This window comes from Hypomesus nipponensis, chromosome 14 (genome assembly GCF_054491055.1).
Source record: "Hypomesus nipponensis isolate SF chromosome 14, ASM5449105v1, whole genome shotgun sequence".
Lineage (NCBI taxonomy): Eukaryota > Metazoa > Chordata > Actinopteri > Osmeriformes > Osmeridae > Hypomesus > Hypomesus nipponensis.
This window is the reverse complement of record NC_140374.1, coordinates 22,193-47,171: the sequence shown is the minus strand read 5'-3', so window position 1 is coordinate 47,171 and position 24,979 is coordinate 22,193. Positions and strand designations below refer to the sequence as shown.

The 24,979-nt window shown below is 44.6% G+C and overlaps 1 protein-coding gene across 1 annotated transcript; it reads left to right on the top strand.

Moving 5' to 3' along the window:
- The first annotated feature begins 482 nt into the window (after positions 1–482).
- snrkb (SNF related kinase b) lies at positions 483–24,394 on the top strand. The gene is given in 8 exon segments (XM_084672731.1): positions 483–719; positions 5,663–5,799; positions 5,969–6,119; positions 6,122–6,418; positions 10,489–10,630; positions 19,882–20,091; positions 21,191–21,292; positions 21,479–24,394. Coding segments are annotated over 7 exon segments (2,256 nt in total). The 5' UTR covers positions 483–719; positions 5,663–5,664; the 3' UTR covers positions 22,698–24,394.
- Positions 24,395–24,979: the final 585 nt, after the last annotated feature.

Here is a 24,979-nt window from a genome sequence, read left to right as displayed (position 1 = left end):
TACGGTTAATTATGTGTCTTGCTTTTCCCCGCCCACTCAATCATAAACGCGCTTACTAGTTGCATAAGTGTATTATTTCTCTCTCTCTCTCTCTCTCTCTCTCTCTCTCTCTCTCTCTCTCTCTCTCTCTCTCTCTCTCTCTCTCTCTCTCTCTCTCTCTCTCTCTCTCTCTCTCTCTCTCTCTCTCTCTCTCTCTCTCTCTCTCTCTCTCTCTCTCTCTCTCTCTCTCTCTCTCTCTCTCTCTCTCTCTCTCTCTCTCTCTCTCTCTCTCTCTCTCTCTCTCTCTCTCTCTCTCTCTCTCTCTCTCTCTCTCTCTCTCTCTCTCTCTCTCTCTCTCTCTCTCTCTCTCTCTCTCTCTCTCTCTCTCTCTCTCTCTCTCTCTCTCTCTCTCTCAGCAAGGCACACCATGGGCCGGAGGGAGAGCAAGCTGGAATGCATTGACGTCAGAGCCCAGCAGCTTTCAGAGCCGTTCAGCGCGAAGAGACTGCGCGAGCGCTGCAGAAGAGACGCACTTAGAACAACATGAGCTAGGGCTTGCGCTCAGACACCATCTCTGTTGCCTTGTCTTAACGGAGATGCCGAAACGACCGCAAGTGCAGTTTATATCATATCAGTCAATAGAATCCGGTTGTATAATCAGTAGCTTGTAACAAAGTGCAGAGCTGTTCGCTGTGGGTCGTCGCTACTTTTACCTAAGGGATACATCTTTATTGACGATGGTAAGTTCTCTGTTCGCCTTTAGTGTGTCGGTATGTTTAGAAACCTAATGTGTTCAGCAGCGTATTTTTATTGGACGTGTTTGAGGCAGTGTGATGTTACCATGGCCCTGTTGTGTATTTCATCAGGGGTGTAGATGCGTATTTATCACCTCGGTACTGCAGTGGAGTGGACGTTTACCAAGGAAAGTGATAACGGTCAAGAGTAGACCTCTGCTGGCAGAAGGCGTGTACTTGGTAGGAATTCGATTTTCAGATGGACTAAAACAATAAATATAAGCCCACCTGCCAGTTTGTAGAGTTGATTGACACTTTATAAACTTTTCTTAACTTCAACTTAAGGAATTAATTTTTATCAGGACTAGCCTGATCTGGTCAATCCTGGCCTAGCCTGATCTGGTCTGGTCTATCCTGGCCTAGCCTTATCTGATCTGGTCTGGTCTGGTCTATCCTGACCTAGACTGATCTGGTCTAACTGGCTCTGGTTTGACCTGACTTGACAGACAGATACAGGGGCAGACAGACAAAAAGAGAGACAGGAAGACAGACAGGAAGGCAGGCAGGCAGAGAGAGACAGGAAGACAGGGAGGCAGGCATGCAGAGAGAGACAGGACGTGGTGAAACTTGGGTTAGGGTTAGGTTTTTAGGGTGTTTACGCTGTCTGTGTGGTGTCTGTCTGCCTGCCTGTTTGTTTGTCAGGTCAGATCAGAGCCAGCTGGAACAGTTTGTATGTGTGTTCGATTTTTGTCTGGTACCTCAGTGCTAGCCTTACGTCACAACGTCCGTACACGTTAGCAACAACGTTCTGGTAAGACAGACAGCAATATCAGCGATCCCTTAGCATTAGTACCGTAGCTAAAAGTCGAGGAAAGTTGAGGATACTTTTCGCTAGGTACCTACAAACGTCTTAATCTGCTAGACAAGTGGGTTATCCCTTCGTTCTTTTGGTGAGCAGTCTCACAAGCCCTACTTACCCGGCGTCATGGAGCCAACCAACTAAATAGTTATTCAATTTCCCCAGAAATTGTACCCTCTCTAGTTTCCTCCCCATCCTCTCCAGATAATGAGAATCAGAACCTGAACAGTGGAGATGTTGTTCTACCCAGACAGGAGTGAAGATGTGTCTAAATCTGCTTGATGATAATTGAGGGAATTCATAAGACAGACCATTTCCCTGCCTGCTGCCAGTCTGTGTTCTTACCTGTCTATCTGTTTGACTACTTGTCTGCCTGCCTGTCTGTGTGCTTACTTGTCTGTCTGCCTACCTGTCAGTTTGCCTGTCTGTCTTCTTGTCTCTTCCTGCTTCTAAGTTCTCCCTCCTCCTACATCCGTCCTCTCTGTCTCAGGCTCCCTCCTCCTACCTCCGTCCTCTCTGTCTCAGGCACCCTCCTCCTACCTCCCTCCTCTCTGTTCCTTAGTTCCCACGGTGACCTCACCATGCTGAATATTGCATGATGGGAACAGAATAGAATATGAGATGATACCTAGTGTGTCCCTTCTCTTCTCCTCTCCTCTCATACCCTCCCCCCCTCCTCCCCCCACCCTCCTTTAATGGAGAGAGAGATGAGTCATCCAAGCTGTTGTCGGTGTGCATGCGTCTACTGTATGTGTATGTCTGCATCTATATATGTTTGTGTCTGGCTTTGTGTATAAGTACCCGTATGTATTTCTGTCCATGCCCTTGTGCTAGTGAGGAATGTCTCCAGTGTTGTGGGCCTGCCTCACGTGGCCTGTTCCTTGGTGTTCAGTTCTGCTGAACTAGCAGCTTCCCAACAGCAGACTGGACATGGGAGACTCTTCTGCTGACTAGTCTGGAACCCTGCATGGTTTGTCTGAGACTGTGTGTGTTGTTATTATAAATGTGTGTGTGTTTTTTATTATGAATGTGTGTGTGTTGTTATTATAAATGTGTGTGTTTTTTATTATGAATGTGTGTGTGTTTTTATTATAAATGCGTGTGCTTGAATGTCCTGTCCTGGCAGGAAGTCTGTGTGACACAGCAGAACACTTCCCCCTTCAGGTAGAACTTTGGACTGATCGGGGGTAGTTAAATAAGGCTGGGGTAGTTGAATAAGGCTGGGATAGTTAGACACAGCTGGGGTAGTTAGACACAGTTGGGATAGTTAGACGAGGCTAGGGTAGTTAGACACAGCTGGGGTAGTTAGACACAGCTGGGTTAGTTAGACGAGGCTAGGGTAGTTAGACACAGCAGGGGTAGTTAGACACAGCTGGGTTAGTTAGACGAGGCTTGGGTAGTTAGACACAGCTGGGGTAGTTAGACACAGCTGGGGTAGTTAGACACAGTGGCATCCCCAGACCCTAGAGCTCACACATTATGATGTTCTATCACTGTATTGATCAGTAGTACTTATGATGGAAGACTGGTATCTTACCCTATGCCACATCTTTTACACACCTGCCACACACACACCCTCCACACTTACACCTCCACACACACACCCTCCACACATACACCTCCACACACACACCCTGTTGCCTGTATTTTTCATTGAAAGGAGACATTTATTGGGGTGTGCTTGCCTTCGGCGAGCACAAACCATTGTTATCTCACTTATATATTATTATTATTTATTATTGTTTATTTTCGCGCCCCTAAGGCTCAGTCAATATTTGGACTACATAGACAACGTCGATGTCAAAAGGTTCGTCTTGGTCGCGATTGCGTTGGTTCTATTGGGATTTATGTTCCGTTGCACAGTTTAGGTTTTAATTAAGTTTTTGTGGCAAAAGTGAAGCTAACGATGGCTAACTTGCTAGCCACAGTTACTGACGCTAATGACGTCACTAACGTCACAAAATATCGCGTGACTACCTCTAGCAGAACATTAGTTTAGCAGCTCTTTTTGGGAGATAGCTAGGCTAACTGCTTTACTGCAAGGGAGCTGCAGAAACGCCACAAGTAAATAGGCCAGGGTGATAACTATTTACTCATTTTACTTTGTAATATGAAACACAATTCTGAAGTGTAATGTACAATATAAGCTGATATAAGGAAGTAGTTACATCTACTTTTGGAAATAGTAGTCTACTATTTCACTGAAGCATTGGCATCATGATATTAGCCTCTGTTGCCCGGTCAACACATACTACAGTGGTCTATGATGCATCTGTTTTCAATCGTTAAAATAAACATTCCTCACAATTACATTTTTGTTGTAGGATTTATTATGACATTAGATTACAAGTAAACGATTTGTTGGTGAAATGATCATTACCTGTGTTATCAAACCAGTGTAGCTCACTGCAACGCTGTAGCTACTGTAGCATAGTCTAGTAGCTAAAAAAAAATCTCCACAGCTGTTTACAGTAGCCTACGTAGGAAGTCAAACGGCGGCACATGTTCAGCACTACCCTTACTTAAATCAAAAGTCTTTCAATAGGTGAAACTATCTGACTAGCAACGCAATCGCTACCAAGACAGTCTAGAAGTAGTTGTAGTCTACAATTTACCGGGGTAGCTTCTCCACACAGCAGGGCTATATCGCATTTTGCCTTGTTACTGACAATGATCGCCACCACTGACATTTTTATGAATGAAGGATTTTCCCTTAATTAAATGTCAAGCTTATTTACGTTTTTGGGGGCATATCTTCAGTTAGCAGATGGTATTCTACTATTTGAATCGCGATTCCATCTGAGATAGCTACTGCTGGTAACGTCATTGTTAAAATAATCTTCAACAGGGGTTCATTATTAATGAATAAATGCAATATGAGTAGGCTAAATGCCTGAAATATCACGAGAAGGGAAAAACTTACAATCACGTTTAAATCATAGAGATAAGGTCAATTTTTACACCGGTCTGCCACATGTGTTCATTTTGATCCAACTATGAGGTTGCTGATCACCATTCCCTCTTGCACGGGAAATGAGAAGACAACTATTTCATTCTACTCTTCACTCTTAGTATTTTGAGTTGTAAATGAGCAGAAAATCTATTTTAAATCTATGTAATCTTTATAAATAATAAGTAGGCTATGCATTTTTATATATAATATACAGATATATCAGTTGGAAAATGTAATGTGCAAGCAATTCCCCAGAAATTGTACCCTCTCTAGTTTTATTTAAAATGGAGCATGTACAGATTAGTACAGAAATGTCACCATTTGATGCACCAAATTAGATTTTTTTAATGCCCAGTCTGACCTTGTGTTGTTCTGTGTAATAAAAGACTTGAACTTGAACTAGTACAGAGTAAAAACATAAAACAAACCCACAAGACACACACTTATAACATACATTTTAAGTGCTCATGGACATCAGCGCCACAGCATCAGGGTATTCCACTGTGTTGTGACTTTTACAGAAAAAGCTAATTGCCTGTGACTGCCAGTGTTTGTGTGTATAAGGATTCAAGAGGTCTTGTGACTGGTTGAAGTAATGGTGTGACATGCTTTGTAATGTCAGATCTACAATATGTAAAATACCAAACAACATGTTGATAGCTTTTGTGTAATGTGAATTGTGTAATAGATGTTGACTGCACATAGTGTAAGAGGGTTAACTCTAACCCTCTTACACTGTGTGCAGTCAACATCTATTACATAGATGTTGAAAGTCTTTGTGGTAACTGTGTCCATGTCCCCTTTACGCCATTTTTTATCCAGACAGACCAGTATGCACCTGCATGACTTGTGTAAAACATGTCTATCTGTAACAACCTGTGTATTTACCTGTGAAAGAGTACATTGCATGGCCTGTATCTGACCTGCTTCCTCCCCTCTCTGTCTCAACAGGTAATACATAAGGTCCTGCTCTAGTCGCCCCTCACATCCCTCCCCATCTCTCTGCTGACCCCTTTCTTTGACCCTTGTTCCTGACCCTGTCCTCTGACCCCTGTCCCTGACCTCTGTCCTTGACCCTGTACCCTAAACCTGTCCCTAACTCCTGCCCCTGTCTCCTATTCCTGACCCCTATCCCAGTCATGGCAGCCTGCAGGAGTGGTCCCGAGGATCAGATTGCTGGCATGTACGAGCTGGACCGAACGCTAGGTAAAGGCCATTTTGCTGTGGTCAAACTGGCACGACACGTCGTCACTGGCCTGCTGGTGGCCATCAAGGTACGACAGAGTGTAGGTAGAGTGCAGGTATATAGAGTAGAATGCACGGTAGGGTAGGGTTGCATAGGTCTTTCTTAGCTTTGAAACATTGATAGGTGATAGGTCATAGTACCAGATGGAGTAATTATTTTGAAACAATAAAAGCATTATCGTCATTCCCGTCACCCAGGTAATCGACAAGACAAAGCTGGACGCCATGGCAACAGGCCACCTCCTACAAGAAGTGCGTTGCATGAAGCTGGTGCAGCACCCCAACGTGGTGCGCCTGTACGAGGTGATAGACACGCCCTGCAGGCTGTACCTCATCCTGGAGCTGGGCGACGGGGGGACCTGTATGACTACATCCTGCGCCACGAGGGAGGCGTGGCAGAGGGCGTGGCCAGGGTATTGTTTGCCCAGATCGTACGCGCGGTGGCCTACTGTCACCGTCTGCATGTGGTGCACCGCGACCTCAAACCAGAGAACGTGGTGCTCTTCAACCAGCTGGGGGTCAAGATCACAGACTTCGGCTTCAGCAACCTCTTCCAGCCCGGCGCCATGCTGAGCACCAGCTGTGGATCCCTGGCCTACTCTGCCCCTGAGATCCTTCTGGGGGAGGCATACGATGCCCCATCCGTGGGTAAGGATGGGTTAGGGTTAGGGGGGGGGGAGGAGGGAGGGGAGGGGGGAGGAGGGGGGGGGGGGTGAGGATTGGGGAGGGAAGGAGGAGGGGGGAGGAGGGAAGAGGGATGAGGGGGGAGGGGCGGGAGAGGAGGAGGAGTGAGATGCCCCCTAACCCATACACTGATACACACACACATACTGTCAACACACACACATAATGTCAACACACACACTTAAATAATGTCAACACACACACATAATGTCAACACACACACTTACATAATGTCAACACACACACACTCAAAACACACAAACACACTCTCCATATATCAACCATTCTTTCTTTGCCTTTCGGATGTAGAGAAAGTACAAATAACCTGTCTGTGTGTCTGGGTGTCCTTAAACAGAGAAAGCAGTACTTGTGTGTGTGTGTGTGTGTTTTGTTTGTAGAAGAGTATGTACAGTGTACAGTATAGTGTAGCATAAGTAACGTAGTATCTCTTGTTTAGTATTTGTAGCATACTACGTATGGTATAAGTAGTATGTTGTGTAGTATTTGTAGCATACTACGTATGGTATAAGTAGTATGTTGTGTAGTATTCCCCCAGAGAGGTCCATTCAGGGTCTGGTTCAGGATTAAACTAAATTCACTGAATTCAGAAGTGAGACATTTCAGGAGACTTTCATGCCCTAGTGCAGTGGTTCTCAACCTTTTTTAGTGATGTTCTCCTTGTGAAATATTTTTTTCAGCCAAGTACCCCCTAACCAGCGCAGAGCATTTTTGATTGAAAAAAGATTTAGGCCCTAATACACAGCGCTATGCCATTGTAACGGATGTGTTCAGGGCATGAACAGGCACAACTCATGGGTGGGTTTTTAGATTTATTTGCTCCTGCAGAAGGCAATGAAACAACAAAATTGCCATCTTATTTTCTCTCTCTTTGCACCTCAGCTTCCATTAAGCAATACAAAATGTAGTGTTCATTCAACATTACATCACATATTCAATGCACACTACTAGCCAAGAGCTATTCAAATTTGATCAGAAAACATCTAGCAAATTAATGTTAACATCACGAAAAACTATATCCAGAGGAGATAACAGTGCCACCTAGAGCAGGGGTTCTCAAACATTTCAGCCCACAACCCCTAAAATAATGGTGCCAGTGACTCGCGACCCCCGCATCCACAGAGGTGGTTTACGTATACGTGGGAGTAAAAATAGGCCCTGGACTTTGATCCAGACCCGCCCACCAGAACCGGCCCCCGTATACGGCACCACAGGTGCCTGCTAATGCATGCACATTCTGAGTTAGATGTGATGCTAGTTCGGAAGATCAATAGTTAATGCGAGCACGCATATTTTTTGAGCTTTTTGTAAAATAAACACAGCCGTTTTTTAATTGTTAAATCTTTGTGCGTAGCAACCCACCTTCTGACTTCAACTTTCAATGACTTTCCGTTACGTTAAATGACCGGACTACTTGCAGAATTATAGGAAAGATGTGAATTAGAAGCACAAAACCTGTTGCCAATGACAGCGGTCATATACTTTTCGCAGCGATGAATATCAAGAAATTACAGACCTGCAAAGCAGACAAATAACCTACATATGGCCCATACAAATCAACAGAACTTTTTGGAACATTCTGAAGAGCCGTATAATAACTGTTTTTAAAGGATTTTTGAATGGATGCCAATGGATGCTAATCTTAAAAAATCTCACATACCCCCTGGACTGCCTTCACGTACCCCCAGGGGTATGCGTACCCCCGGTTGAGAACCACTGCCCTAGTGTAACACTGCCCTGTGTGCTTGTGTGGCTGTCTGTGTGTGTTTACTTGTGTGTTTGTGGCTGCCTTGCCTGTGCAAGATAAGTATGTGTGGTAAGGATGTACAAATTTGTGTGACACGGATCAATGCTTGACCATGCTCAAATGTGTGTGTGTGTGTGTATTTTTGCAGGCTGTGTGTATGTGTGTGTGAAGGTTTATATGGGACAATGTAGGCTAGGAAAAGTCTGAGGAACATTGTGTACAGTGTTATGTCTTTTAAAAAATTGATGCAAGAAACTAGCATGCAATCACCCATGTGAGTGTGTGTGTGGAGGGTGTGTGGGTGTAGCTAATACCCCCAGAACAAAACTGTTTCTGTACATGTGTGTGTGAAGGCAGTGAGAACACAATCTCTGTCCCAGAACTCAGAAACATGCACGAGGAGGAAAGGAAGGGTCAGAAGGCTGAACATTCTTAGAATAGAACATTTCCTCTCCTCTCTATCCTTTCCTTTCATTTCCTATCCTCTCTCTCTCCTTTTCTCTCCTCCCTCTCCTTTCCTCTCCTCTCTCTACTCTCATTTCCTCTCTCTCCTCTCCTCCTCACTTCCTCTGATGAACCGGTCACCATGTTCTGTGTCCAGGATGTTCTGGGCAAGTTCCCAGAGACATCAGGTTACCGTGGTTACTTCGGCCCTTGCCCAATCCTGAGGAAGGAGGAAGGGGAGGAGACAGGAAAGGAACAGAGATTGTGTCAGCACAAGCGAAGGCCATGTGGACATTGTGTGTGAATGTGTTTGTTATTGAGTAGGTGAGAGGTTAAACTGTCTCAGGGTCTATCCTGTGTGGACACTGTGTGACTATACAGTGTAGAGTGGCTGCGTGAACAAGGAATTGCAAAGTTACCAGTGCTCCGGGATTCCGGATGCGGCATACAGTCCAACACTAGTAGGGGTTGTATGAAAAGTAGAGAGGAAGGTTTCAGAGTCACAGAGTACACTGTAAAAAAAAAAAACTGGCATCTGGGACGCCAGATTAAACCCATTAAATTACAGGAAAAAAATAAATAATAATTTGGTAATTTTCCTGTACCACATTTACAAGATATAGCTGTGATATTACATTACAGGCTGTTCTTTACCGGTAAATACTTCTTGTATTAATTAAACTTCAATATAAAAATACAGCATTTTCAATAAATACAAATATTCAATAAAGCCAAAACACGATATCACGATTTAACATGTTCATTCAAAACAAGTCGTGTGCACAACATACAGCATCCAGATGCTGTTATCAGTATCCAGATATTTACAACTGTAGCGCCGGCTAGCTGTACGAATGAGAGAGGAATATTGCTCGCCACACGTTTGTCTTATAAGACAGGTTAGATCGCCATCTAACTGGACAACATTCAAACTCAGGGTGAACACTTCACCAGAGCCCTAATTCTAACACCATCACATTACACATATCAAAACAGAAAGACCACGACAACAATACTCCAAACAATGCTTGTCTAACTATGCTTAAACCTTTAACTTTGTAGCTTTTCAGCTTGCCGTGGGGCATTCTGGGTAACAGGAGCGTTGCCGCTACACAACTATCTAATCAACTTTCCTTTGTCCTACTCTGGAGTCTTTACATGTAGTCATTTAGGAGACGCTTTTATCCAAAGCGACTTCCAAGAGAGAGCTTTACTAAAAGTGCATCGGTCAATGATCATAAACAACGAGATAGCCCCAAAAAGGCTTTTGCAGGCTTTTGTAGTCTTTGATATTGACTGGTGCATGCTGGGATTGCATGCCGTCAACGACGCAAGCTCAGTTCATAATTCAAGGTTCCTATGTCTAAGCCAAAGAAGTTATTAAGAAGTTATTTGTCTGTGGGATGAAAGTAAATATCTGCAAAATAACTGTTAAAATAGCTAGATTTGATAGAGTGAAATTATGTGTTTTCACCGAACAGGGTTAGTTACTATTTGTAAAAAACTGAAATTTTAGTGTATTTTTAAGTAACAATATTTTGCTGTAATTTTAATATAAATATACAAATTTAATTTACATATTGCCATTGTCTTTCTATCTGTATTTCCTGTTATTCAGAAATACAGAAAAAAACACGTACAATTTACAGAAAAAATACAGTAATTTAATTTAAAAAATGTACAGTGTAGGGTAAAAAAAAGCTATTTAAGGAGATGGATGGAGATGGAAGAATGATCTCTGTCCGGATAAATAATTAACAAAATGAAATATAAATGAATAGACAAGACGATTATAATGATATATATACATGTATGTGTATTTCAGACATCTGGTCGCTGGGGGTGATTCTATACATGTTGGTGTGTGGTCACCCACCCTTCCAGGAGGCCAATGACAGCGAGACGCTCATCAGGATCATGGACTGTCGCTATGCCATGCCCATACACGTCTCACAACACTGCCAAGAGTAGGTACTGAGGGAGGAGAGAAAGGGGGATGGGGAATGAAGGGGAGGATGGGGGAGGCGAGGAGGGAGGATGGGTGATGGAAGGGAGAGGAATGGAGGGAGGAGAGGAGGATGGGGGAGTGGAGAGGAATGTAGGGAGGATGGGGGAGGGGGAGGATAGGTGAGCGGGAGGGGAAAGGAGAGAAGGGAGGAGGGGATAGGAGTGAGGATCGGGGAGGGAACAACCTTGATGTAAGTTAGCAACTTGATATCCCCTTGTGTCTGGAGGAGGTGGGAGGAGGAATGGAGAAGGAGGGAGGCAGGAGAGGAAATAAAGGGAGGAGGGAGGGAAGGAAATGGTGGGGAGGGACAGAAAGAGGGAGGAGGAGTAGAGGGAAGAGGAAGGGTTAGGAACTTATTATCCCTTTGTGTCCTCTTACCCAGACTCTAAACTCACACTCCTCTGTCTAACCCATACACACACTCCTCGGGACATGCTGTTCTGGTGTGAATAGCGTTCTGGTGTGTTTGAGTGTGTGCCCTGGGTCTATAACCTTAAATGAACCCCAGCTCCCCCACATATACACACACACACACTCTGTTCTTCCGCTGATATCTCTCCTCTAGACCCACTCCTGACTTAGATAAACAGCACTGTATCAGACCCCATCTAAGTTTATTAGTGGAAAGATCAGCCTTCTGGCCTCTCCATTTCTCCACAGGAGCAACAAGTCAAACAGAACAGTCCTGAGGTCAGCCAAGGACTGATCCTTCCCCTCCCCTCTCAAATCAAGTCTAAATGTATTTGTATAGCCCTTTTTACAAGCAATGTAAGCACAGAGGGCTTCGAGAAAAAATTGAAGAAACCTTGGGAGGAGCAATTTCGTGAGGGATCCCCTCCTTGAGAGACTGTTAGTGAAAGAGAGGTGCAGAACACAGGCTTAACATAGTCATTCAACAGGGAAGTGTCAATGGGTGTTGAAACACCAAAATCCAGTGTTCAACTTGGGTCAGAGTTGGTAAATGTAAATTTAAGCAGAGGTAGCTACAGGGCTGGGGACTGTGATCGGTGCAGCTTCACAGGCAGGGGGTAAGGAAAAGGACCGTGAACTTGCTGTTGTCCACTTGGCGACGAGATCCAGCTTTGGCAGACTGTTACAGATCAATGTCCACTGGCGACCAGGTCCAACGTTGGCAGACCGACGACCAGACAGGTGCTGACAGCTCAAACCCCCAACACCACAGGGGATGTGTGGAGGGAGGGCAGAGAGAAGAAAGCATGAATTAGAAAATGCCAGGAGCAACTAACAGTTACAGTAATATTAGAATGAGGTCCCCACCGGTCAAGTGTGGACTAGTGCAGCAATTTAGCGAGCAAAAAGGGTATTTGATGCAGCCCTAGACACTAAGATAGCGCCAACCCCCCTCGGTTGGAACATGAAATCTGTTCCAGGGAAGAGAAACTCTAAAATACTTTACTCTTATACGAATAAGAAGCCCCGTCCCCGTTGTCTCTAACTTGTAACAGAAACAATAACAGGAACAATATACAGTAACAGGTTTACTTTATTTGTAAAATCAAGTCAGGCCTCCATGGACATATAGAAACTTTATTTGTAATTTAAAAGTTGTATAAGATACATATACAGACAAACACACACTTCAGGTTTACATTAAAAGTACATACACACACACACACACACTTTAGCAGTCGTAGAACTGACTAAACAAAAACGTTTTTTAACCTAACTTTGAATGTCGAAATGGTATCAGCCTCCTTAATTGAGACAGGTAATTTGTTCCAGAGAAGAGGTGCTCTATATGAGAACGCCCTGCCTCCAGCAGTTTTTTTTAAATTGATTTTGGGAACCACCAGTTAGCCGGCATCTTGGGATCTTAGGGTCCTTACGGGGTGATAGGGTGCAAGAAGACCAGAGAGGTATAGTGGTGCCAATCCATGCAGAGATTTGTAGGTTAGTAATAGAACTTTGAAATCAGCTCTGGCTTGGATAAGGAACCAGTGTGAAGAGACGAGAGTAATTGTTATGTGATCAAACTTTCTGGTTCTGGTCAGTAGTCTAGCAGCAGCATTTTGCACCAGCTGAACATTTTTTAAGTAGGTACTTGGGAGGCCAGAGAATAATACATTGCAGTAGTCCAATTGGGATGTAACAAATGCCTGGATGACCGAGCACCACCTCCAGCTGAACCTCGCCAAAACAGAACTTCTCATCATCCAGGCCAAACCCTCCATCTCCCACGACCTCTCAATCACCCTGGGATCTGCGACGGTGACCCCCTCATCCTCTGCCAGGAACCTTGGGGTTACCATGGATGACGAGCTCTCCCTCACGGCCCACAATGCTGCGGACTCCCGGTTGTGTAGACTCACCCTCTACAACATACGGAAGATCAGGAGATACCTGTCTGAGCACTCCACCCAGCTGCTTGTCCAAGCACTTGTCCTCTCCAAGTTGGACTACTGCAACTCGCTGCTCACCGGTCTCCCAGCATGCGCAACCCGCCCTCTTCAGAGGATTCAGAACGCGGCGGCCCGCCTGGTCTACAATCTACCCAGACGCTCCCACGTTACCCCGCTCCTCATCTCCCTCCATTGGCTAACCATCACAGCTCACATCAGATTCAAGACACTGGTACTGACCTTCCGAGCAGTGAACGGGACTGCACCCGACTACATCAAGTCTCTCCTGCAGCCTTACACCCCCACCCGCCACCTACGGTCTTCTTCAGACAACCGCCTGATGGTCCCACCGCTCAAGAGCGCCGGTCCCAACACAGGCTCTTCTCCTGCCTGGCCCCCCAGTGGTGGAATCAACTCCCCACTTCCATCAGAGACACTGACTGTCTCTCCACCTTCAAGAGAAGCCTCAAGACGCACTAGTTCCGGGAGTACAACGGTACTTAGGAATGGTTTGCTTAACCCAATGCTAGTTTCCTCAAGGATCACAATGACTCTTGCTTAGAGACTGTTGCTCTTGTTGGTTAGTGGTAGCTGATTTAAACAGTTTTTTTCTATTTTAGTTAATCTTATAATTTGTTATTGTTGCTTGCTTTTCTACAGGTACACTTGCACTTAGAAATTCATGTTGTTTAATTGTAACTTGCTTAACTACATGCTCTTATGGTTTTTCCCTTTGTGGACTACCAAAAAGTGCTAATGTGCTTCTTGTTTTGGCTACCCGCAGTGCTTTGGGGCTATCTTGTTGTTATTATCAGTGACCTATTCACTTTGTAAAGCTCTCTCTTGGAAGTCGCTTTGGAGAAAAGCGTCTGCCAAATGCATAAATGTAAATGTATTCGTTTTTCAGCATCATCCTTTGGGATGAAATGTCTTATTTTGGCTATGTTACGTAGATGGAAAAATGCTATTCTGGTAATTTGCTTAATATAGTACTCAACCGAGAGGTCTGGATCCATTGTGACTCCTAGATTTTTGACCAGCTGGCTTTGAGAGACTTTGATGCCGTTTAGGTCTAAGGCCAGATTGGATAAATTCTTTCTGTATTTTTTGGGGTAAAAAATTTGCACCTCTGTTTTATTCGAATTGAGAAGAAGGAAATGTGCTGTCATCCAAGTTCTTATCCCAGAAACACATCTTTGCAGAGCGTTTGGTAGTTCTCCAGGCTTTATGGACATGTATAGCTGTGTATCATCTGCATAGCAGTGAAAATTTACTCCGGAGCTTTTAATTATGTTTCCTTAAGGCAGCATGTAGAGCGAAAATAGCAGAGGGCCTAGGATGGAACCCTGTGGTGCTCCGTATTTTACAGTGGAGCTCCTGGATGAGCGGCCGGCATAGTGGACAAATTGTGATCTATCAGATAGATACGATATAAACCACTGAAGTGAAGTACCAGAAATCCCAACATAGTTCTCCATACATTCCATGAGAATTTGATGATCCAGAGTGTCAAATGCTGCATTTAGGTCTAAGAGAACCAGGACAGAGATAGAGCCCGCGTCAGAGGCTAATAGTAGATTATTGACTACCTTGGCTAATGCAGTTTCAGTGCTGTGATGAAGACTAAATCCTGACTGGAGAGGTTCATAAAGCTGATTTGAGGAAAGGTGTTCAGTGAGTTGTTGTACCACAACTTTTTCTAGAATTTTTTTAAGAAATGGCAGATTTGAAATTGAGATCTGTACTAACACCGTGTGTACTTTTCTTAGTGAGTTTTGCAACGGTATCAAATAGGAATTTGCGTTGTGCTAGTTCTTACTAATCAACCTAGAGAAGTATTTTGATTTGGACCTGATGAGTACTTCCTTTTACTCCATTAGGCTGTCCTTCCAGGCCAGGCGGAAAAGCTCCAATCTCGTGGTATGCCACTTCCATTTAAATTTTCTAGTGGACTTTTCAAGAGTGTGAGTTTCCTCTGAATACCATAGAGCCTATTTCTTATCCTGGCTTTTACATTTACATGTATTCATTTAGCAGACGCTTTTATCCAAAGCGACTTCCAAGAGAGAGCTTTACAAAGTCCATAGGTCACTGATAATAACAACAAGATAGCCCCAAAGCATTGCGGGTAGCCAAAACAAGAAGCACACATTGTGAACAACCAAAAAATAAGTGCCAAAGGGAAGAACCATAAGAGCATGTAGTTAAGCAAGTTACAATTAAACAACATAAATCTCTAAGCGCAAGTGTACCTGTAGAAAAGCAAGCAACAATAAAATAAAAATAAGAATAACTAAAATAGAATATTTTGCAGCGAATACAACAGTTTGAATCAGTTACCACTAACCAACAAGAGCAACAAGTCTCTAAGCAAGAGTCATGTGATCCTTTAGGAAACAAGCATTGGGTTCAGCAAACCATTCCTAAGTACCGTTGTACTCCCGGAACAAGTGCGTCTTGAGCCTTCTCTTGAAGGTGGAGAGACAGTCAGTGTCTCTGATGGAGGTAGGGAGTTGATTCCACCATTGGGGGGCCAGACAGGAGAAGAGCTTGTGTTGGGACCGGGCGCTCTTGAGCGGTGGGACCACCAGACGGTTGTCAGAAGAAGACCGTAGGTGGCGGGTGGGGGTGTAAGGCTGGAGGAGAGACTTGATGTAGTCGGGTGCAGTCCCGTTCACCGCTTGGAAGGTCTGTACCAGAGTCTTGAATCTGATACAGGCTGTGATGGGATGCCAGTGGAGGGAGATGAGAAGCGGGGTAACATGGGAGCGCGTGGGTAGATTGAAGACCAGACGGGCCGCCGCGTTCTGAATCCTCTGGAGAGGGTGGGTTGCGAATGCTGGGAGACCGGCGAGCAGCGAGTTGCAGTAGTCCCACTTGGAGAGGACAAGTGCTTGGACTAGCAGCTGGGTTGAATGCTCAGACAGGTATCTCCTGATCTTCCGAATTTTGTACAGGGTGAGTCTACATGACTGGGAGACCGCGGCATTGTGGGCTGTGAGGGAGAGCTCGTCATCCATGGTGGATGGAGATTATGGAGATCGTGGGAGATGGAGGGTTTGGCCGGGATGATGAGAAGTTCTGTTTTGGCGAGGTTCAGCTGGAGGTGGTGCTTGGTCATCCAGGCGGAGATGTCTTTGAGGCAGGCCTCAATCCTCGCTGAGATCCCTGGATCAGTCGGTGGGAACGACAGGTACAGCTGCATGTTAGGGAGGTGATGAAACCAGCAGATTGGTGTTATTTTCAGCAGCGTAAATTGATTTTTGGAGTTGTCCCCAAAAAGGGCAATGTTGCCACAATTAACACAGCAAGGGAGACATTTGTCAAACCATTACGACCGTTAAAATGTGCAAATTGTAGGCCTACCAAATCTACTTAAAATAACTATATGCAGTTAGGCCTACTGATAATTAGCGTAATTTGATTTCAGTCAAGACAATCACATATAAGATTGAGCATTTTTTGTTACATGACATGGACATGAAGGTTTGACTTTGGCGGAGTGGATGATCTAAGGGAAGCATAGATAACAATGTTACATAATAATAAACATGTATTAACTGATTGGCTAAATGCTGAGCTTTAAGATAAAAGGGAAAGATAACTTAAATGGGGGATTGACTGAAATAAGTATTATTAAACAGATCCAGCACAAACTTTCAGAAGGTTACCCAAACTGTAGCACACTTTGCTTGGCAGAACCATTCCCATTTCCCAGCCTCACTTTGGGAAAGTATGCCCTAGTGGGCACATTGTAGGGGAAACTGTTGGGCACAGAATCTAATCGTCTTTTTTGGAAAGGGCAACATTTGGGACACCGTCATGCAGGGGCAGCATAAAGGGCACTTCATAACAGCACCCTTTTCCACTGGGTAAGGGCACGGGAACATTCAAATTTAGACCATTGCAAGGGCATCTTATAGGGTACTGCATCACATGTTCTCTACTATAAAGAAACTCATTAAGACATGTTTTTAAATTAATAGAGGGCACACTATAATTTTTATTGCACTCAAACATATTTCACAATGTGAATGGCAGACAGTACGCCACTTGGTCTCATTTTTGCTACTCTAGAGGCATTTTAGAAACGTTTTTCAACCCTGGGGGCACCAGGCAGTCACCCCTGAGTCTTCCAGTGGGCCTGGATACACCCATTGGGACAGTATAATGCACCTATTATATTGGGGAAACCAGAAGGAGAGGATGAAGTAATATAGAGGCTTGTCAACATATAGGCTACTTTAAACAATGAAAATGCTTTATACAATTGAATAAAAAGTCTAATTGATTCTTTGTGTTTCAAGATGACCTGGAAAACTGATAATAATATTCAGGTACTGCTTTGGAGCAAGGTATACCCTTCATATTTCCTGGCATAGTTGCCTTTGCTTAACCTTTTTAAGTCTTCAAGAATGTCCCACATGCAAAGACACACAGAGATGCAGACAGACTGAACAGTGGTCAAAGCTTGGCTACAGTGAGCTTGCTTTCTTTGTGTGTGATTCCAGCAGACTACATAGTCTAGGCCTACTTACATAGACTGCAGTCTACTACCCTAATGTCTACTATTATAGTCTACTACTCTCCTTTCTACTACTTTCTACAAAGGATGGTAGGCTTATTTTATGTGTCCATTGCCATCCTTAAGAGTTGCTAGTGTTTATTCTATGTATATATTTTTTAAGAATGACAATAAAATCTATCAAGATAAACAATGCTGGGCCTGATGAACCTATACCTCTTCCACATATACTGGTCAGGGAAGCATTGTCTGTCTCTGAAGACCCTTGGGGCTGGTGGGATAAACGCTCTTTTTATATTCTGAGCACCTTCATCCACAGGTTGTCAAAGAACGGATACGCCATAATTGATTGTAACTTGTCTAGACACTCTGCTTAGTTTCTAAGGCCTTATTTTATGTCAATTAACCAATGGCTAAAGTTATCTGGCAGATGAACGAATCGTTAACCTCCGGACCTTGTCTTTGGATCACTGATTCGTTCATCTGCCAGGTATGAGTCTTTGGATCATTTTTCACGTGACCTGCATAGGCTCAGTACTGCCTAGCTGGAGGAAACAGAAATGATTCGTTCATTTTCACTGAGTCGGCTCACAAGAGAAAACAGAAAGTATTTGTTTACTTCATTCACTTTCGCGTGACTAGGTTTAGTAAGACGTGAATGATATTTGTTCACAAGTGATAATTATGGGTTTTGTTATTTAAATTTTTTTTTTTCTCGGCCACGAGAAAATTAACGAATCGCTCTCTGAGACTACTCGTTACTCCCGAGTCATACTAATGATTCGTTCAAAATGAACAAATTGTTGATGAACAACACATCACTACTCATCAGTCCCCCTAGCAGGTAGTGGACCTGAGACTATTACTCGATGCCGACTCATCTTTTGAGCAAGGTCATATGCCCGTGCTATATTAACCTTTGTGATCTCTGACTGCCTCAGCCTAACATCATTGGTGCCGAGTCTGCCAACATGTATGACAATATTCTCGTACCTATCATCAGTGTATGCGCCATGTGCCTTAGCTTTGGCCTTTGCCTTAGCTCTAGTGCTAGCCAGCACCCTAAGATTAGCTTCTATGTCGGTAGCTCTGGCCCCAGGCACACGGTAAACTGTCGCTGGTGATTATAATCTAATGTTACAAGTGATGGAGTCACCAATCACTAACGTCTGAGGAGTCCCACTACCACCATGCAGTGAAGGCGAAACCGGTAGGGCTAGTCTTGAGTCCTCCCTTGCGTTAAAACTCCCTGTCGGTGATGTTGCGCCTGTCGCATCTGAAGTTACTAGCTTACTCTCTTCCTCGAGCGACTGGACACGTGTCTCTAGCAGAATTAACCTATCGAGTAAAATGTCACATGTAGGACAATGTGAGTGGGTGAGAGACATTGTAGATAACTAACGTTAATAGCTTATGCCAGCCAAGAGAATCCGTCAAGTGCGTTGGAGTTGGCTAGTCGAACTGGTACAGTGGCGTTGAGTTCCAGGAGAAAAAACCGTGCAGAGAAAAACTATAGATAATACTATACATGTGTGGATTGAATCGGGAAAGAGAAAATAAATTAAGTAATATGTAATATATAGCTATTTACAGGAAAAAGTTTGTAAAAAAGACGTCTAAACAGGTGTGCAGCGCAGAGTATCGTCAGACACTCTTCCATCCCTCCACCTCTCCATCCCTCCACCCCTGCACTTCTTCCCCCCTCCACCCCTCTATTCATCCACCCCTGCACCCCTCCATCCCCAACTCTCCCCATGCAGTCTTCCCAAAGCATCCAGGATCAGTTAGGACAGTATGTCAATTATTCATGAGTAAATATGTTTAAGGATGTTTACGAACCACCTGTTAACAAGACAGCTGAGGGGACCTGTGAGTCTGAATGGACTGCAGACTCAGTCCATTCGAGTTTGAGCCATTGAAGTCGAATGAACTGCCAACATACACACATACACATGTGTTCCATGTGAAGGGGAAGTACCTGATTGAGCAGTGCTCCTTCTCCTGGTCATTCAGGTGTACTGCAGAGTCAAGCTCCCCTCTGCAGTGCAATAAAACTGTCAAATAGATGAGTGCCTTTGCATACCCCCCTGGAGACAGCTCTGTCTGGCACATGGCATGAGAGAGTGGCAGGTTAATCAGAGCAACGTTTAGAGGGTGTAGACTATTTAGATTATGAATCTGCAGACAAGAGGGAATTTTGTAATCTTTCCCTTTACGTCTCTCTCCTCCCACTACCCCTTTCTCTTCCCTCCACCCTTCTCTTTTCCTGCGGTTACGTCTCCATCTTATTATATTCCTTTCTCCCGCTCTCCCTCCCTCTCCCAGTCTCATCTCCAGGATGCTCCAGAGAGCACCGTGCCAGCGGGCACCCCTGCAGGAGATCGAGGGTCACCCATGGTTGCAGGGTGTGGACCCAGCCCCCCATGGCTCCTCCACCCCCCTCTCCTCCCACCTCAGTTTGACCCCAGAGGAGCACCAGTCCATCCTGCACGCCATGGTCAGCCGACACATCTCTGACCAGGACACCATCCAACAGTGAGATACTCCTCCACCCTCAGTCCTCCTCAGGTTGAGATTCAGGTTTTATTTGTACCCATAGGTAGATTTGGTCTGTAGTGGATTGCGAGTCCATACATCTTGACACATTTTTACAACAACAAAAAAACTGTGAACATTAAATCTGAAAAAAATGCTCCAAGTTCCCCTTATTCAACATGGATAAAGTACAATAAATAAGTACTTAAATAAAACATTGCTTTTGTATACTGTATCTTTGCAAGATTGCTGGAACTGAGTAATAGCTGCAGGAACAAAGATGTTTCTACAGTTTTGTTCTGCACTGTGGAACTATATACCTTCATCCAGAAGGAAGTAGCTGGAATTCACTGTGCAAAGGATGGGAGTCATCCTTTAAGATCGATACATTCATCCGCTTTAGCTGTGTGGTGTACAGTGACACAGCTGTAACTCCCCAATCAGCCTACTAGACCGTTTAACAATTTGACTCAAAGAATATATATATTTTTTAAGGCCCCGTCACACCATAATGCACAAAAGTTCTCATGGAGACCAGCGTTCTTCAACGTTTAATTTGAAACGCTGGACACGCTGAAGAACGTGTGTGGAACGTTTGACTAACGTGGCTATCGTTAGTCAGTCGTTACCCGAGCGTTACTTGGTTGTTATTCATTTGCGTAGTTTTCATATTTTGCTTTCGTCACACGTCGTAATGACCCAGTGACACGTCATCACGCGCTAATAGTTTTCAGGGGTGTCTTACTTGGTCGCCATTACACGCTCCTCATGTGTCAGTCCCACTCTAGGCATGCGTTATAGTCACTTGTTAGTCATACGCCCGATGTGTCCACCTTGCCTTAGAATGTTCGAAATTGAACGATTAGAACTTTCAGAGAACGTTGACCAGAACGTTATGGTGTGATGGGGCCTTAAGATAGATTTACAAACCAAGATAAAATATAGGAAATTGATTACCCCCCGTCTCCTCAACACTCCTCCTTCTCCTCCATTCATCATACCCTCCAAGCTTCCTCCTTTACTTCTCTGTACTACCTTCCTCTGTTTTCTAACCTTTGTTTCTCTCTCCTGTCTGGTGGTGCTTACATGTGTGTGTCAGAGCGTTGGAGGCTGATCTCTACAACCACATCACAGCTACCTACTATCTGCTAGGGGAGCGTATCCTTGGAGACAAGCAAGACCAGCCACCTCAGCTGTCACAGTAAGACCCACAGCATATACCCTGTATGTGTGTGAATACATGCAAGTAGCCTGCAAGATATACACTACAGCTCCCAGCACACTCATTCTACCATCCTCAAAGTCTCCACCCTCACAATATTGGGTGTTAGTAGTGTTAGAAACACAGATCCCTATGATTTTCTGACATGAGAATCTGTATCTACAGGACCCCTCTGTTACCATCCCTGGGTCTGCAAGACAGGGGGTTCCATCATGGGGCTGTCAGAGGGGCTCTGCCCACTGGCTCTGCCCACAGGGGATTGTCTGAGAAACTTCCCGCCGTGAGGCCCCTGCTTCAACCAGGCCGTCCAGAGAACCCTCTGTCTGAGTACACTGCTCTACACTGTCAAGTTCTTTCCCTGCACGCAACCCCCCCCGACCCCCCTGATCCCCCCTTCAAGAGTCTCGGAGCCCTGCAGCTGATCTGTGAGGAAGAGGAGGATGAAGAAGAAAAAGAAGTAAAGGAAGAGGCCCAATTGCTCAGACAGGGCTTGCTTTCTAGCACAGTGCAGACAACACAGACTGGTGTGACTACCCCCTCAGCTCCAGGAGGTTCAGGGGGGCCCCAGAGTCCCGCTAGACCAGCCCTTGGCCAGGAAGAGGGAGCAGGACAGCTGGGGGCTCTGGAGGGAAGCTCGAATGAAGAGGTGGATACTGTGGTGGTGAGGAAGGAACAGGAAAAGATGGAGGACCAGAAGGACCAGAAAGAAGAGTGCATGATGGAAGAAGAGGATAGTCAGAACAGGGAAGAGGATGATCTACATGAGCCAGCAGTACAGGAACAGGAAATGATGCGATCTGAGCTTGTATCTATGTCTGACACATCTGAGCCACTGAAGGTGAGGTCAGGCAACCATGCTACTGCTGACCAGCCAATCAGTGGGTTGGACAACCAGGTTTACACAGTGGTAGACCCGCCCCCACCATCACCCTGTCTCGAAGGGGTGGTGCAGTGTTGCCGGGGGCAATGGGAAATGCCTAATTGGGATCCCAGTTCTAGTGTTCTGGAGAACAACAACAACACAGCAGCCAAGCTCAGCCAGAGCTGTTCCCTCTCCAGGAACCACTGTGTGGACCTGGGCCTAGATGGGGTGGAGGCACGTATGGTGGGGGTGCCCAGCACCGAGGGGGAGGAGGGAGGCAACACAGAGGAAGGGCTCCACCTGGCGAGGTCCGACTACCAAAATGCACCTCTAGACATGTGTGTGGCAAAAGAGGCGGGCTGTGAGGCGGCACTGAGGGTGGAGCCTGGGAAAGGGAAGAAACTAAGAGAACGGCTGCTGAAGCTCCCATTGTGTGAGAAGGCTCTTTCCTTCAACATCCAGCCCACCTCCAAGGAGAAACTGCTGCCCTTTGCCCAGTACAACTGCTGTCATGTCCTTTAGGTGTTGGGCTGGTCTGGGCCAGGGTATGCTGGCCTGCCTGCCTGGGAACTACTTTTTTAACTTGATCAAAACTCCTGTATTGAAATAAGCTATTTGAATAGAAACAAGTGTAAATGGTATTGACTGCTTAAAAACACTACTGTGAAGGGTATTGACAGGAACTTATGATCTGTACCTGGACCTCGACTCCTTTCACTGTGGAATATAATTCATAGAATTACTGAGAGTTTTTACATTCTCCTTCTGTCTGGCTGTGTGTGTGTGTGTGTGTGTGTGTGTGGAGATTGAGCAGGTATCCTTTTTTCAACTCCAGCACAAGATGCCCTGCTTAACTTGCTACCTGAACTTCATAACAACAGACTGTGGAAAAGAGAAATAGTTCTCAAAGCTCCAGAAAGTTCTCATCATTCTACCTGAACTTTATTCTACTGTGACCTCACCGGCTTGGTGTTCTGCCCCCCTAACCGGGTTAACCCCTCCTCTCTTAACTTAGAGCTGAACTTGCTGCTCCCCCTCTGAGAAACCTAAGGTTTATGGTTGAGCCCCACACCCACATCTTCTGCCTTAGATAGCAACCTGAACCAAAACACATTTTGCAGGCAGATGTGGAAACATGTGGAAACCTGTAATCTGACATTACTGTTCTACTGGCCTGACATTCCTGGAATCCAGTGGTGTCACTGCAGGCCTATAGTAATAATAATAATAATCTGTCCATTTAGCAGAAACTTTTATTCAAAGCAACATAGAAGAGGGATTTGAACTTAATACCACTTGATCTGCAGTAATATTCTCCACCACTGAGCTATACCCATCCCCATGCTCTACCACTGAGCTACACCCCTCCCCATGCTTTACCACTGAGCTATACCCATCCCCATGTTCTACCACTGAGCTACACTCATCACCATGTTCTACCACTGAGCTATACCCCTCCCCATGTTCTACCACTGAGCTATACCCATCCCCATGTTCTACCACTGAGCTATACCTATCTCCATGTTCTACCACTGAGCTATACCCATCCCCATGTTCTACCACTGAGCTATACCTATCCCCATGCTCTACCACTGAGCTATACCCATCCCCATGTTCTACCACTGAGCTATACCCCTCCCCATGCTCTACCACTGAGCTATACCCATCCCCATGCTCTACCACTGAGCTATACCCATCCTAATGTTCTACCACTGAGCTATACCCATCCTAATGTTCTACCACTGAGCTATACCTACCCCCGTGCTCTACCACTGAGCTATACCTATCCCCATGCTCTACCACTGAGCAATACCCACATTAATAAAAAATACTCCAATACTGGAATAATACTGTCCAATTTTGAACTATATTTAACAAACTATATTTAATGTAAAAATACTTTTGAACATAATTTATTACATTTTAACCCTAACCCTATATAAATTATTATTATTATATGTAATTATTTAAATAATTGATGTGAAAATGTTACACATAACTGAACTCATTGTTATGGGTGTAATGCAAACCTAATCCCAAACAGGACAGACTCCTAATCCTAACCAAAGTTCACGTTTTATCTGAAAGACATGATATGATGACTCTGTCTATGATGACTATATGACTGTGATATGATGACTATGATAAATTACAGGTCTTATATTTACTATGGATATGCAGGTCTTCTTCATTATAAAAATATAATTTTGTATACAAAATCTTGAATCTCTTTCTTTTTAAATGCTATTGAAGCCTTTTATTATATTAGAAAACATTGTGTTTTGACCAGCAGAGATAGTTTGAAGCTGTATACTTGGTTAATATTCTACACAGAACTATTTAGTCCTATAAGCAATTATGATAATGATGAGACACAAACCTTATGTTATCTATATAGTATATATTTCTCTGTGTGCATCTCTGCAAACAAGCTGTCTCCCTGAATGCAGATCTTGCTAGGACCTGACTAGGGATGTATAGTATCATGTACGGTATGACACAAACACACTACATATACGCAAGTACATACACCACATACACACAAGTACACACACGTCAGGACATGTAATTCCTCACCTGTGTCTGTTGACAGGCAGGGTCTCCATTCCATCGCTTAGATCTCCTTTGCATCTGGCCACGGCTGCGTTCAGGAGTTTGAAAAGTTGTCAAATGAATAAACTTTCTGGGGGATGTCAGAAATGTGTAACGATGCAGAGCATTCAGGAGGGATGTAATGATGATTGCTTAGGTAGAAATACTGTAGACAAGTGGACAAAGAGTGTAGGGGCTTGGCGTCTTACAGG